Source organism: Nicotiana tabacum, chromosome 11 (genome assembly GCF_000715075.1).
Source record: "Nicotiana tabacum cultivar K326 chromosome 11, ASM71507v2, whole genome shotgun sequence".
NCBI classification, from domain to species: domain Eukaryota; kingdom Viridiplantae; phylum Streptophyta; class Magnoliopsida; order Solanales; family Solanaceae; genus Nicotiana; species Nicotiana tabacum.
Window position 1 is genome coordinate 50,296,943 of NC_134090.1, and position 14,591 is coordinate 50,311,533.

Here is a 14,591-nt window from a genome sequence, read left to right on the forward strand (position 1 = left end):
CTCGATATTGATGCCTGAACTCTTATAAATAGGGATACAAAATCCTTTGCCTTATTCTTTGCAACCTAAACATTGGATTTCCATACCTTCTTCTTCCTTCTTCACTCAGAATCCTTGCCATTTTGATTTCACTTTCGTGTTTTGCTATCACCGACTCTGGTGGCTCTTCCTACTCTTGATTATTCTGTGTTTACACCTTCTTTACTTATAAACAAAGTGGTTAATGTGTCTTCAAATTCTGGGGGGTACCTGACCCTGTTTCCTTGGCAGTGCGCATGCCTCCCTATGACGATGGGGTTGCCACTGTTGCTGAGGATGATAGCTTCCTTACGGTGGAGGAAATAATTTTTTGTAGTGAGAAGGCTAGATTTGACTTCTCAAAGATGCCTGAGGACGACCCTGAGATTTTGGAGTCGTTGATGAAAGAGGTAGCCCTTGCTGAGTTTAGGGATAAATTCAAAATTCCCGCTCATGTAGACCTAGTTCCCGTAGGGCGAGACGTAATAAAAATACACCACCCCGGGTACTGTGCTTTCTACGCGTACCCCTTCCATGTGGATTATTCTTTCCATATCCTCCCCTTGGCCAAGGAGTTTTGCCGCTATTACCGAGTCTACATGGCCCAACTTTCTCCCTACACTACAAACTCATCTACATAATCTCGAAATATGCGGAGTTAGCTGGGGTCGAAGTGACCATCCGTCAACTGATGCACCTCTTCTCCCCTAGCTTTCATAGGGGGACGATGCTACGATGGGGTCCGCCCCTAGTGTGAATGTGGCCAAGCATGCCCAGCTATCCACTTCTGTTTAGCCTCCAGTTTTGGCTAGATCGGCTCGACCAACAACGGCTTTAGCACCAGAGACTCTGGCCTCTCCCCTACTTCATTTTATAGACGAGTCATCATCGAGTAAGGAGGATTTGATCCCTCGTAAAAGGAGGTTTGTGGATGTCGGCGATGGAATTGTCTGAGCCATGGACTCTACAAGGAATGATTGCAAGCCAGTTGCCGTCTTGCCTGAAGATAGTGCAAGTCTTTTGTCTGAAGTCCTGCCGTCAGCAGAAGTCATAGAGAATGTGCCCCTTCCTGATGCTGACATTGGAGCTGGTGGACCGTCTGCGGAGGTTCTAGGTACTATGCGGCGAGATGAGCCATCCTCCTCGCAACCAGCTGATGTTCCCATCTCGTCTACTGGTGAAAGAGGTAAGGGGCTTGCTGAGGATGGTTGTGAGACGGGCTCCAATCTCGATCCTAATGAGGTTCGGATATTAAGCGAGGGGTTTACTTGCTTTGAAGTCAGGTTGGAAGGGTCCTCGCGGACCATCGTGGTTCCCATGGATCGGGACCTATTGTTGAACACAGAGGGCGTAGTTCCCTCCTTGGGTCCTATTTTCTCTGATGTGGAGGGCAGGACCCTCGAGACCTTGGACGGTGTCGCCCTATCAATGGGTATAGCCGACCTTACCCTTAGAGTAAGTTTTCTGACCTTTCTAGTTTCCGTAGTTTCCATGCCTTGTGCTCTGTTTTTGTTCTTTTGTTTAACTTTGGTCTTTTTCTCCTCTTTTTTCTTAGACCATTATCTTGGAGATCGAGACTGCTCGTCGGAAGGAGAGGCGTAAGGCCATTTTCAAGAAGATGGAACGAAATTACCACGAGTACCGTAGTAAACACCGAGAGATTTGCATGCAATTTGGTGGGAGTGGTAACTTCCAAGCTCTCCAAGACGAGCTGAAGGAAAAATATGACGAGTTGGTGAAAGTCATCGGCAAGTGTAGTGTCCTCGAGGGAGCACTGAGAGAGAAAGAGGAAGAGCTCAAGGTGATCAAAGGGGTCGAGGCCCAATGTGTCGATCTCCAAGCCCAAGTGATCTCGTTGCGAGCAGAGCTTGAAAAAAGTCTATTTAAGGTGGATGCTTTGGGTGGTGAGCTCGCCGGGAGGACAGTGGACTTGGAGAAGTCAGAATCGGATCGGTTGGCGACTTTGAGGCAAGTGGAGGCATTAGAGGCCGTAATCCGCGTTCTTCATATAGAGCGGGTGAGTGACTTGGAGACGGCGAGGTTCAGAGAGGAGCAACTCGATGAGCGTATAGGGGAGTTAGAGAAGGAAGCTTCGGTCCTTAATGAACGAGTCATCGCCCTTGAGGCCGAGAAGTCCTAGTTGTTGGCTCAGCCATCCTCCTCTCGTACTTCTGCTTTCCCGAATGTTCCATGGGATTTGTATCAGAAGTGGATTCACGCAGAGGCCCAGCTGGATATATTTAGAGATTTGATGACGGCGGGCAAAGAACCTGAGGCCAACTTCGAGGATGCCCGCACTAAGGCGTGTAAAGCTCGAATCACTTGTGTCTATGATCCCGCTACAACACAAGTCGGTGATGGTGAGGAAGACGTGGATGGGATTGAATAGGACTCCTGGTACGAGGATAAGTATTCCTACAGCAACGACGATGGTGGAGAGACGGGTGGAGATGGCGTTGTTGGGTTAAGTAGCGAGTAGTTGTTTTTCTTTCTTTTTGCTTGTAACTTTTGTACATATTTTTGCGGGCATTTGCTCTATCCTTTTAAAAAATATATTTGTGAAGTATGAAATGTCATTTTCGTTGTTCGTATCTGATTCTTTTCTTTCAGTTCAGGCTTGTATGCTTCTTCCTTTTGTTTTGTCGTTTGGTCCCTTCAATCGCAAAAACTTAGTTTGTTTGTGTCGAACAAGGTCGAAACAGAATTTGATTTTGGTCATGATCGGGGGCCAGTAGGTGTTAATTCGAACGTGGTCGAATATAATTTGTACTTAGTCAATTCGAACAAGGTCAATTGTAACTTTTATTTAGTCAGTTCGAAACAAGGCCGAATGTGAATTAATTCGAGCGAGGTCGAATGTGAGTTGATTCTAGTGGGGTCAAATGTGAGTTGATTTGAGCGTGGTCAAATCTGAATTGATTCGAGTGAGGTCGAATGTGAATTAATTCAAGCGAGGTCGAATGTGAGTTAATTCGAGCGAGGTCGAATGTGAGCTAATTCGAGCGAGGCCGAATGTGAATTAATTCGAGCGAGGTCGAATGTGAATTAATTCGAGCGAGTTCGAATGTGAGTTATTTCGAGAGAGATTGATTGTGAATTAATTCGAGCCAGGTCGAGTATAACCTATACTTAGTTAATTAGAGCAAGGTCGAATGTAACTTTTGCTTGATTGCGGTCGCGGGCCGAGTGGGTGTTGATTCGAACGAGGTCGAATATAACCCGTACTTAGTTAATTCGAGCAGGGTCGAAAGTAACTTTTATTTTGTTAAGGCCGGGGGCCGATTATGGATTGGGAAATGTTGCTCTGACGAAAATATGGGCGAATTTCATGCAATTGTGTTTCGTTCATACACTTGGAGAAATTTACATTTTTTCCGGGCTGGCATTCTAGCCCCAGTCTATCTAGTCCCTTCATTGGGCAACCTAGAGAAGTGTTGAGAGGTTGGGCAATGAACTGATCGTCCATTGCCTTCTTCCATCCGTACTTCAGCTTGAAGTGTCCCTCTTGTCGCCTCGCTAAAAACCTTCTTGAGAAAACCCAATTAGGACAAAACTCAAGTGAGGTAAAAAAGAGTATGCCTTGGAGAACATTGAAGTACTTGAGGTGGGCGACGTTCAAGTTGTTTGGTAGTAGTTTTCCTTCCATTATTTCTAGTTGGAATGACCCCTTGTTTTCTATTGCCGCGATTTTGTATGGGCCGTCCCAATTTGTTCCCAATTTGCCTTCCTGCGGGTCTTTCCTTATTTATGTTTTGACTTTGAGCACGTAGTCCCCGACTTTGAGTGGTCTGATCTTGGCCTTTTTGTTATAATAGCGTTCCACCTATTTTTTTTGGGTGATCATCCTTATGTAGGCTATATCTCTCCGTTCTTCGGCTTCATCGAGCTTTTGCCTTCTATTTTCATCGTTTATCGGCCCACTCTAATGGGAATATCTTAGATTGAGCTATCCAACTTTGACTGGTATTACCACATCAGTCCCATAGACTAATGAATAGGGTGTCTCTCTTGTGCTCGTCTTTGGCGTAGTTCGGTAGGCCCAAAGCACTTATGGTAATAACTTTGGACATAGTCCCTTGACGTCCTCAAGCTTTTTCTTCATGATGTTCAGTATTGATTTATTGGAGGATTCTACTTGTCCGTTTCCCGCATGGTGATACGGTGTTGAGAGTATTCTCTTGATATGCCATTTCTCAAAAAAATTGGCGACCTTTTTTCCTGTGAATTGGGGTCCGTTATCGCAACTGATCTCTTTGGGGAGGCTGAAGCGGCACACAATATTTTTCCATACAAAGGCGATCACTTCCTGTTCGCGTATCTGGGCGAATACTCCTGCTTCTACCCATTTAGAAAAATAGTCAGTTAAAACCAAAAGAAATTGTACGTTACCTCGCCCCGCAGGGAGGGGACCGACGATGTCCATTCCCCACTTGATGAACGGCGAAGGGGAAGTGACCGAGTAGAGGTGCTCGCCTGCTTGGTGGATCACTAGGGCATATTTTTGGCATTTTTGAATTTTTTCACGAAGTCTGCAACCTCTTTTTTTATAGTGGGCCAGTAATAACCTGCCTGTGTGAGACATCTGACCAGAGTTCGATTGCTGGAATGATCTCCATAGTGGCCTTTCATGGACTTCTTCAAGGACGCCCCGCGTCTGATTTGGGCCTAAGCATTTCGCAAGGGGGCCGCCATACATCCTCTTGTGTAGGTCATTATGAATGATGTTGTACCTGGCCGCTTGCATCCGAAGCTTCTTGGCTTCTTTTTTATCATCTGGGAGTATGCCATCCTGCAAGCATATAACAATACGGTTGCATCAGTCCCAAGTTAGATTTATAGTCCTTACCTCGATTTGATCTATCAATGAGTGGAGGAGGGTAATCACGTTCCTTTCTCCGGTTATGTTTTTAGTAGATGTTGATAATTTGGTGAGGCCGTCTGCTTCGATGTTTTGTGCTCGAGGAATTTGGTCAAGCTGACACTCGTCAAACTCGGACAGTAGTTTGCAGATCTAGGCCTGATATTTTTGCAACCTTTGTTCTTTGATCTGGAAAGTCCCTATGACTTGGTTGACGACGAGTTAAGAGTCGCAGTGTAGTACGAGTCACCTCGCTCTGTACTTGAGTGCTAGCCTTAATCCTGCAATCACGACCTCATACTCGGCCTCATTGTTAGTCATGTCCGGGCATCTTATGGACTGGTGAATCACTTCACCCGTGGGGACTTCGAGTACAAGCCCCAGCCCGGACCCCGACGCATTAGAAGCGTCGTCGGTGTACAAAATCCATAGATCTTGTATTTGTAGAGAAGCATGGGCGGCTTCTATTTTGACTTTGTGCATTATTTTTGCGCTGAAGTCGGTGATGACTCTTGAATATCACCGTTCGTGGTTGATATGTGATATCATGCTCTCTTAATTTTATGGCCCATTTAGCTAATCTGCCCAATAGCTCTGGCTTATGCAAAATGCTTGTTACATCTCGCGTTTTCGTACGTTAAAATTTTCATCTTCAGTTAATTGACGTAGACTCGGGGGTGAGATTATCTTGAGGTTAACGTATTTATGCTATTTATAACAAGCGATAATTAAGTGTCATGAGGGATAAAGGGTACACGAATTAAGAAAAACGAGTTTCGTTGAAAGTGACCAATTTGGGATAAAATACGGGTCGAGCGATAATACCCGATAATTATGAACTAGTACCATAACTGTAGTATAATATATAAAGTATATTAAAAATAAGTAAAATTTTAAGTAATTTGAGATAATTTTTAAATTATGCGGGTAATTGGTTAATTACCGGGTAACGGAACATTACCCAATTTACTAATAAATGGATAAAAATTAATAAATTGCACCCCAAAATGTGGCCCAAAGCCACAAGACTAAGAATGACTCTTAGTCATTCTATGCCTAGGTGGCTAACTAAGAGCAATTAGGATTTACTGGGTAAAGACTTAAAAGTTTGGACCATTTTTCTTTTGGACAAAGCATCAGAATGTCCATTCTCATTTCTATATCACTTTCCTAAGTTCAAAATACTTGAAGAACAAAAGCTACTTACTCCACAAGGCTTCCAACGAAAAATTATTGCAACATCACAATTCCAACAAGAATTTGTTAGAATCGTAGCAACGTAAAATTTTGCGGTTCTAAAGGAATACGTGCAATCTTCTCCAAGAGTATTATACGAAGTTTTTCCTACTCCAGGTATGTTAAGGCTACTCCTTCTTTCTTTTTGGCATGGTCCAATTATACAGAATAAATGAGCAAATACACAGTTTTTATAAATGACTCTGTTCATATAAATACTAGGGGTCTCTGCGTTCTTGATTCCCCATGTGACATATTATTATATCTTCTGTTCATGGGTCTTAGAATAATATGCAATTGAAAAAGTTTATCCGGAAGGAATATTAAGATTATTACATATTTTTCATGCATTTCATTCATTTATACAAGTACATTGACCCATTACCAGATGGTGTTATATACGCGCATTTATATGTATGTATATATATGTATATGGGATATGAGAAAAAGGTTACGGCGTTATATACGCACCACCACCTGATCAGCTAGTATATGTTAATGATGTTGCCCACAGTGGCCGAAACGATATGATGGGATGCCCTCAGTGGCTTGATGATATTATGTACACTCATACATATGCATGACACGACATTTATATGCATGTGCATGGCATTATAAACGTTACAGAATTTACACAGTTATTCAAATTTAAAGATGGATTTCTTTATTCCATGTCTCATTTATGTCTTTTACGTACTGATTTTCATGCCTTACAAACTCAGTACATTTTTCGTATTGACGCCCTATTTCACGGGGACTACGTTTCATGCCCGTAGGTGCAGGTAGGCAAGCTGACGGTCCCCCTTCTTAGGATCCTTAATCAGCGAAAGTTGGCGTGCTCCACTTGATCCAGAGTTGCTTTTGATTTTGGTACGATATGTTTGTATATATATATATATATATATATATGGGTATGATGTGGCTCAGTCCCACCTTTGTACAGTTATATTTCTATTAGAGGTCTATAGACAGTTATGTACAGTTGGATAGTATGTGGTCTTGTCGGCTTCCAGTTTGGGTATATAGTTGCCTATCGCAGCCTTGTCGGCTTGCCCACTATAATCCGCACATATACGTATATATGTCTTTTGGACAGGTTTCCTTCATGTATGTTATTCTCATAATTCAGCAGATGTTAACCCGGTTTATAGCTTAGACGCATGCTTAGGGGTGTTCGACAGGTAGGACTCGGGCACCCGTCATGGTCCTTCGGTTTGGGTCGTGACAAAAGTGGTATCAGAGCAGTTCTGTCCTAGGGTTGTCTACAGACCATTCTAGTAGAGTCTTGTTTATGGGTGTGTTGTGCACCACACTTATAGACAAGAGGCTACAAGACATATAGGATGTTATCATTTTTTCTTATCTTAGATAATGCGATATAAGAATTCATGTTCCTAACGATATGTTATATTTTTAGCGATGCCTCCAAAGACTACAACCGTATAGAAAGGAAAGTCCGTGGCTGGTGAGACTACTAGTCGAGCGCCACAGGGCTCGGGGAGAGTCTCATAGTGAGATTCCATTTCAGACTTCACATACCCCGCCCTTTCCAGAAGAGTTCCGAGGGGCACCATCTCCAATGCCTGCCCCTGTACATCCAACTTCTCAGCCAGATGCACCGGGTCAAGAGATGAGAGATACTATTAAGCTATTAACTCGATTAGTAGTCGCACAGGCTCGACGTCAGAAAGTAGGTATTGGTCATGCAAATAGGCCCGTCAGTGTGAGGGTTCGTGACTTCATTAATTTAGACCCTCTGGTATTTACTGGGGCAGATCCAAATGAGGACCCTCAGGTATTTATTGATAGGATGCAGAGGACATTAAGGGTAATAAAGGCCACTATGACTAAGTTAGTTGAGTTAGCTTCGTATAGACTCCGAGATGTTGCAGTTAATTGGCACGAGTCTTGGGAATTGTCTAGAGGTGAGGATGCCCCTCCAGCAGTATGGCAGGAGTTTACCGAAGCTTTTCTTCATCATTATCTGCCACCAGAGCTTAGACGAGCCAGAGTTGATTGGTTTTTGACCCTTCGACAAGGTAACATGAGTGTTCGGGAGTACAGTCTTCAGTTTCATTCATTGGCTAGGTATGCTACCACTATTGTATCTAAGATGGAGGATCGTGTTCACCAGTTCGTGATGAGATTAGAGCTGCACTTGCTTAACGATTGTATGTCGGTCTCACTTCAGCTGAACATGGATATTTCTCGTATTCAGGCATATGCTCAGGGTGTAGAGAAGCGTAAGCAGAAACAGAGGGCTGATCGTGAGCATGATAGGGCCCAGAATAAGAGAGCAAGGTCTTCAGGTCCTTCTATTGAGTTTTGAGGTGGTCAAAGACAACAGTACCCGAGATATCCAGCCCAACCATTGGCTAGCACACCCCCTCAGTTTGGCAGTAGGAGATTTGATCATTCCATATATTCAGGTCCTGGTCAGAATTCCAAGGCCTCAGGTTCTCAGTATAGGGTTGAGTCAAGTCAGATGAGGCTGCCCTTGCCACGATGTGCTCAATGTGGTAAGCAGCATATCGGGCAGTGCCGTATGGGATTAGGAGTTTGTTATACTTGTGGTTATCTGGTCCACGTTATGAGGGATTGTCCGATTAGAGGTAATGCAAGCATAGCTCAGCTAGCAGGATCTGTAGCTGGTTCGTCATCATCAGTACGTTCCCCTTATGGTCCACAAGCACCTATGGGCCGTGGTAGAGGCAGAGGCGGAGCATCTAGTTTGAGCAGTCGTCAAAACCGCATTTATGCATTGGCAGTACAACAGGATCAAGAGTCATTGCCTGATCTTGTTACAGGTATATTATCAGTCTCCTCATATGATGTATATTCACTAATTGACCCAGGTTCCACCTTATCATACGTTACTCTGTTGGTTGCTAGTAAGTTTGAAATAAAACCTGAATTGGTTAAACTTTTTGAGGTGTCTACACCTGTTGGGGACTCAGTGATAGTTAAGCGAGTATATAGGGGTTGTATAATAGTAGTTCATGGTTGATCTACCATAGCAGACCTAATAGAGTTAGATATGATAGAATTTGATGTTATAATAGGTATGGATTGATTGGCTTCTTGTCATGCCAACGTTGATTGTAGAGCAAAGATAGTCCGATTTCAATTTCCAGGGGAGCCTGTTTTGGAGTGGAAAGGTAATATGGCGTCACTGAGAGGTAGATTTATTTCCTATCTCAAGGCAAGGAAGATGATCAGTAAGGGCTGTATTTATCACTTAGTTCGGGTTCACGATATGGAAGTAGAGTCACTGTCACACCCCCTTGTTTCACTTTTTGATGGGGAAGTTCGGGTTTCGACATTCATGGGGGAAATAACTCGTTTCCTTTTGGGAATTAGGTATTTGAAGAGTCTCCACCTAACGGATTATGGTGCGTTAGGGCACCTTAGAGTGATTAACTCATGTAACTAGTTTGCATTACCAGAGATTAGGGTAAGGGCTCGAAATAACCTTGAGGGGAAGGTGTTAGGCACCCCTCGCGGTCCACAATGGTGGGTCCTGGTCGAACTTAAACTATGTGAATTAGTCATTTTAACACATAAACAGTTATAACACATACTTGCAAGCAAAGACATGTTTTTGTATGATTCAAGTAATAAAAGTAAGGAAAAGGGTTGGAACAATTTGCACATTTGTAAAGAAAAGTAAATTTATTTAAACACCGGAAGTTGGGAAAGAGGGGCCCTAGGTTTGTTAGCCTATAGGATCATACCCACACAATGCCCGGTAAACACTCCTCAACGAGGGGCGACACGTGACATTAGCGCGTAGTTATCATATTCCTTACTACCCAATTCCCTCCCTTGGTCATAGCCTAAAGCGTTCTAGCAACCTTGAAATATATCCTATGCGTGCACTACCCATCCCTTCCTCGTGGCCCTGGAGGTATTTAGGACCTCTAATTTAGGTAGTTCTAGATCATCCTAAGGTTTTTAAAGGATAAAAGTCTAGGCGTCAATCAAATACAATTAGGACTGCATTTAGAGAGGGAACAATTAAAGTCTCACATTTACCTCCACAAACATAACAAGTAAGTACACGTCTCAAACAACAGTTTCAAGTATTTAAGAGAAAACCTTAGAACATGATATCTCGGTGAGTAGAGATTATGCAGTATTGAATTAGGACCAAAGTGTCAAAGAACTGAATCCTACTTGTCTATTGATTCTTTTAAACCTGTTGAATATGAGCAGTAAATAACAAGGTGTAGTTTTATAGTTTGCAGAATTTTAATCGCCCTACAAACTTGCCTAGGCGTACAACAGTGATGTCCTTGGAGCATGATATCTATTATTGATTAAGAATGTAACTAAACAGCAAACAGTTTTAGACGGCAGTTTGGATCCTATAGGCATGCTTTCTAGCAATATTATTTAAGACAGCGTTGAAATTTATTAAAGAAGTGGACAGATTAGTTAATCAAACCAATTCAGAATAAACACACGTGAATTAAGCTATTTTTCTAACTAAACTGGTTTTAAGTCCTATAGGCATGATTTCTAATTGAGCATAAGATGAAACAAATAGCATTCATTTGATCAAAGTGAAACCCCAATAAGCATGATTTCTATTAAAACTGATTTTAACTCTTATAGGCATGGTATCTAGTTATCAAAAGCTGATTTAGATCCTATAGGCATGTTATCTAACAAACACATTTGAATCAACATGGATCCTATAGATATGGTATTTACCCAATTTTACAATATATAACTACCCTCATTTTTTCACTAATCACCCCACTGTTTGTTTACAATAATTATTACAGACCAATGAATTGAATAAAAATTACATAGATAGAACAAAAATTAATCTATAGGGAGCCTGAAGTAGGCCCAAATGATTTCCAAGACTCCACTAATCTCAAATACCAAAGTTCTATAGCCAATTTCATGTCTAGGTATGTCAGAGTTCCCTGAGGACCTCAACGATCCGGGCAATGCTCACACCTAGACCTTTCTCAAATAACAACTGATTATTGTGCAGTGTGGAAATGTCAGCCCTGATATGCCAGAGTTCAAAGAGATCTCAAGTGTCTCTAAGAAGTACACATACCAGAGGGGCAGGACCTAGTATTCTAGGAGTAAGTGAAAGTGAATAATGGTTTGAAAGAGTTTAAAAGAAAGGTCTTAAGATTGAAAAGAATTTCTGAAAGCCATTAGGGATAAAACGGCTTGAGGAAAGTGTAAAGAAGCAATTTGCAGTCAGAACATAAGTCATAGAACAAACCAACTTTAGGAGCACTTTGGCAAACAACTTTCATACAAGGGAAGAGGGATTGGGAACATAGAGAGTGCACCTTAATAGATCATACAAACAACATAATACATAGAGTTTAAAGGGGGTTCTATAGAAGTAGTAGATTAGATAGAACCAGGTCATGCAGCAAAGGATCACAACAGAAACATGTTAAAGCCACTCTGGAGAGAATAGCTTAGCAGGAATAAGGTAGAACAAACAAGGATTTAAAGGGACATGCTAGGCAAGTGTTAACAAGTGTAGGCATGCTAGTTACATAAAAGCAGATTTTAGATAAACAATAGTCAGTCAAACATGCTAATTACATATGTAGACATGTTAAACAAGATGGCAAACAAGCAAGTAAAATCGAAACATGCAAATCACAGGTTTGAAGAGGCAGTGTTGGGCATGCTGAGTAAGCAGTAAACAGAGGCAAGAATGGACTCAGGCCATATGAACTAAGACAGTAAATAAACACATAGGTTTATTCTTATAAATTAATCAGAAGCATACCTAGTTAAAGAAAGAAAATACAAGATGTGAGTAAGTTATTGTGCAATTCCAAGCCTTGGCTTGCAGTCGGCTAGAATAACAGAGATCACAAGTAGCAAAGAGAGAAGAGAGCAAAGAGAGATCCTTTTAGAGTGTAAAGTGATAGTTTTTGAACTATTGTTCGTGTCTGAAGTTAAAATAAGAGGGAGTTTATATAGTAATCAAGAATTAAACAAAATAAGGCAAGGGATCAATTATGTAGCAATTAGGGAAATTCACAGAATCAGTCACATACGTAAAATCAGTAGGTCTCCCCCTTAATCAAGGGATAATCAAATCAACGGTAAAAAGCATGATAGATATTTAAGGAAAAGAATCAAGTAAGGTTTGGGTATAAAGTAGGTAATTAGGGGTAAATGAACAGAAGTTTCAATTAAGGAAACAATCAATAAGAATCAGCAAATAACAAATAAGGCAAGGGAAAAACTAATTAAGGCAAGGATTTCAATCAAACCGAGTAGAGAAATAAGAATCAAAGGTTTTGTTAAGGAAAAGAGTCCAAATCAAACCAGGAAATAAGAACTTCAGAATAGTCAAGGGTTCAATCAAAGAGAAAATCACATAAAGAGTCAGCAAGTCTTGTAGACAAAATAAGGCAAAAAATGAATAGTCAGGATTCGACACATAACTTTAACGAAACAAATTGGTAAATCAAGAAAACGACACTGATTTAAGGAGAAAAATATAGTCTTAACATGAATAGTCAGAATGAACATAAACATATAGAATTAGTAGGAAAATTGAACTAAGAAACTTAGTAGAGGCATATTAGGATAAGAAAATCACGAGACATCTAAATGGATAAAGAAAGATCACAAGAACCAAGGCAAGAACAAAGTCAGTACACAAGTACTTAGAAACCAAACAAAGAATGTCAAAAAAAATTAGGGCTTTTAGTATAAACGAGTTAAGATTAAAGCAAACCTTACGAAATCAGTCAAGACACATAAGAAGCAGAAGATCAAACACTCAAAACTATCAAACATTTTTGAAAAAGAAATTTTCGGAAACCCTTGTAAAAATTAGAAGGTTATTTGTAAAAATCATATGAAATAGGTCCAAACATCTCAAATCTGTACAAAGCTAAGAAGTTTAGAAAAAATTAGGGTTTCGAGAAGAACAACATAGAGGTGAAGAAACAAGCTCAAAAACCTATAGATCTAAGGAAATATAGAAAGCTCTTGCTCGGAATCACACCGGAACAGCCTGAAACAGGCGAGAAAGGACCATAGATGCAAGCAAACTAACCCTGGTCCCTTGGGGACCCTGGAGATGGTGATACCAGTACAAGAGAGGCCATTAGAGGCCCGGGGTGGTGAGAAACCACCGTAGATAGCCATAGATGAGTGACGGCGAGGTCTGATTAGGGTTAGATTTGAGAGACAAAAGGGATTACAGGGCGGCTGTGTGGTGAGAAATGAAAGGGTTTGGGAGGGGTCGTTTAGTTTAATTTAGGAAAAGATGAATCTGGACCGTTGATCAAAATGATCAACGGCCAGGATTTGGCCAGGTATTGGGTCAGGCGGATGAGTATTGGGCCTGGAGTAGGTTTATGTTGAAATTGAGCTGGGTATTGGTCAAAATTAAGGCCAAAATTGAAATAAAATAAGACCAGATTTTAAATAGACACTTTTAAAAAATAAATAATTTATAAAAATTATACATGAGTATAAAAAATATCTTTGGGTACTAAAATGATTTGAAATAGTTATTTATTATTTTAAAAATATAAAAGATTATTTTATGCATAAATAATATAATTATACATTAGTAAGGGCTATTTATTGCAAATATGTGCAATTTAGCTTTAAAATGTAAATATAGTTATGAAAAATGCACAAAAAATATTTAAACACTATGTTGGCATAAATAATAAATTTGGATGGTTAAATCATCATAAAAGTAATTTGAAGGATAATTACTAGATATTTATATAATAAAAAGAGGAGAAATAAATTGATTTGGAGCTTTTAAAACGTTAGAATAATTATAAAAATACTTATGCATGCTTATAACTGCATATATACTATTTTGAAAGTATATATATGTATTAAAAATATGTGAGGGAAAAATTGGATATTAACAGTCACCAACCATTCAGTCTATCCCGGTGGTCAATAAGTTTCCCGATGTTTTTCCTGATGAGCTTCCGGGTCTTCTGCCAGAGCGAGAAATTGAGTTTACCTTTGACCTACTACCAGATACTCATCCAATATCTATTCCCCCCTATAGAATGGCCCTCGCAGAGCTGAAAGAGTTAAAGGAACAACTAAGGGACTTTCTTGAAAAAGATTTTATCAGACCTAGTACGTCACCATGGGGAGCACCTGTGTTGTTTGTGAGAAATAAAAATGGTTCCTTACAGATGTGTATTGGTTATAGACAGTTGAATAAGGTGACGATCAAGAATAAGTACCCGCTCCCGAGAATTGATGATTTATTTGATCAGTTGTAAGGTGCCAAGTGTTTTTCAAAGATAGACTCGAGGTCTGGGTACCATCAGGTAAGGGTTAAGGAGGAAGATATTCCAAAGACAGCATTCAGGACCAGATACGGGCACTTTGAGTTTCATGTTATGTCGTTCGGTTTGACCAATGCCCCAGCAGTATTTATGGATTTGATGAACCGTGTGTTCAGGCCCTTTTTAGATCTGTTTGTAATTGT

At 40.7% G+C, this 14,591-nt stretch overlaps 1 protein-coding gene across 1 annotated transcript; it reads left to right on the forward strand.

The window, feature by feature from the left end:
* The first annotated feature begins 859 nt into the window (after positions 1-859).
* On the forward strand, positions 860-2,158 carry LOC142165833 (uncharacterized). The gene is made up of 2 exons (XM_075224210.1): positions 860-1,473; positions 1,574-2,158. Exons 1-2 carry the CDS (start codon positions 976-978, stop codon positions 2,156-2,158), a joined length of 1,083 nt encoding a protein of 360 aa, XP_075080311.1. The 5' UTR covers positions 860-975.
* The last annotated feature ends 12,433 nt before the right edge of the window (positions 2,159-14,591 follow it).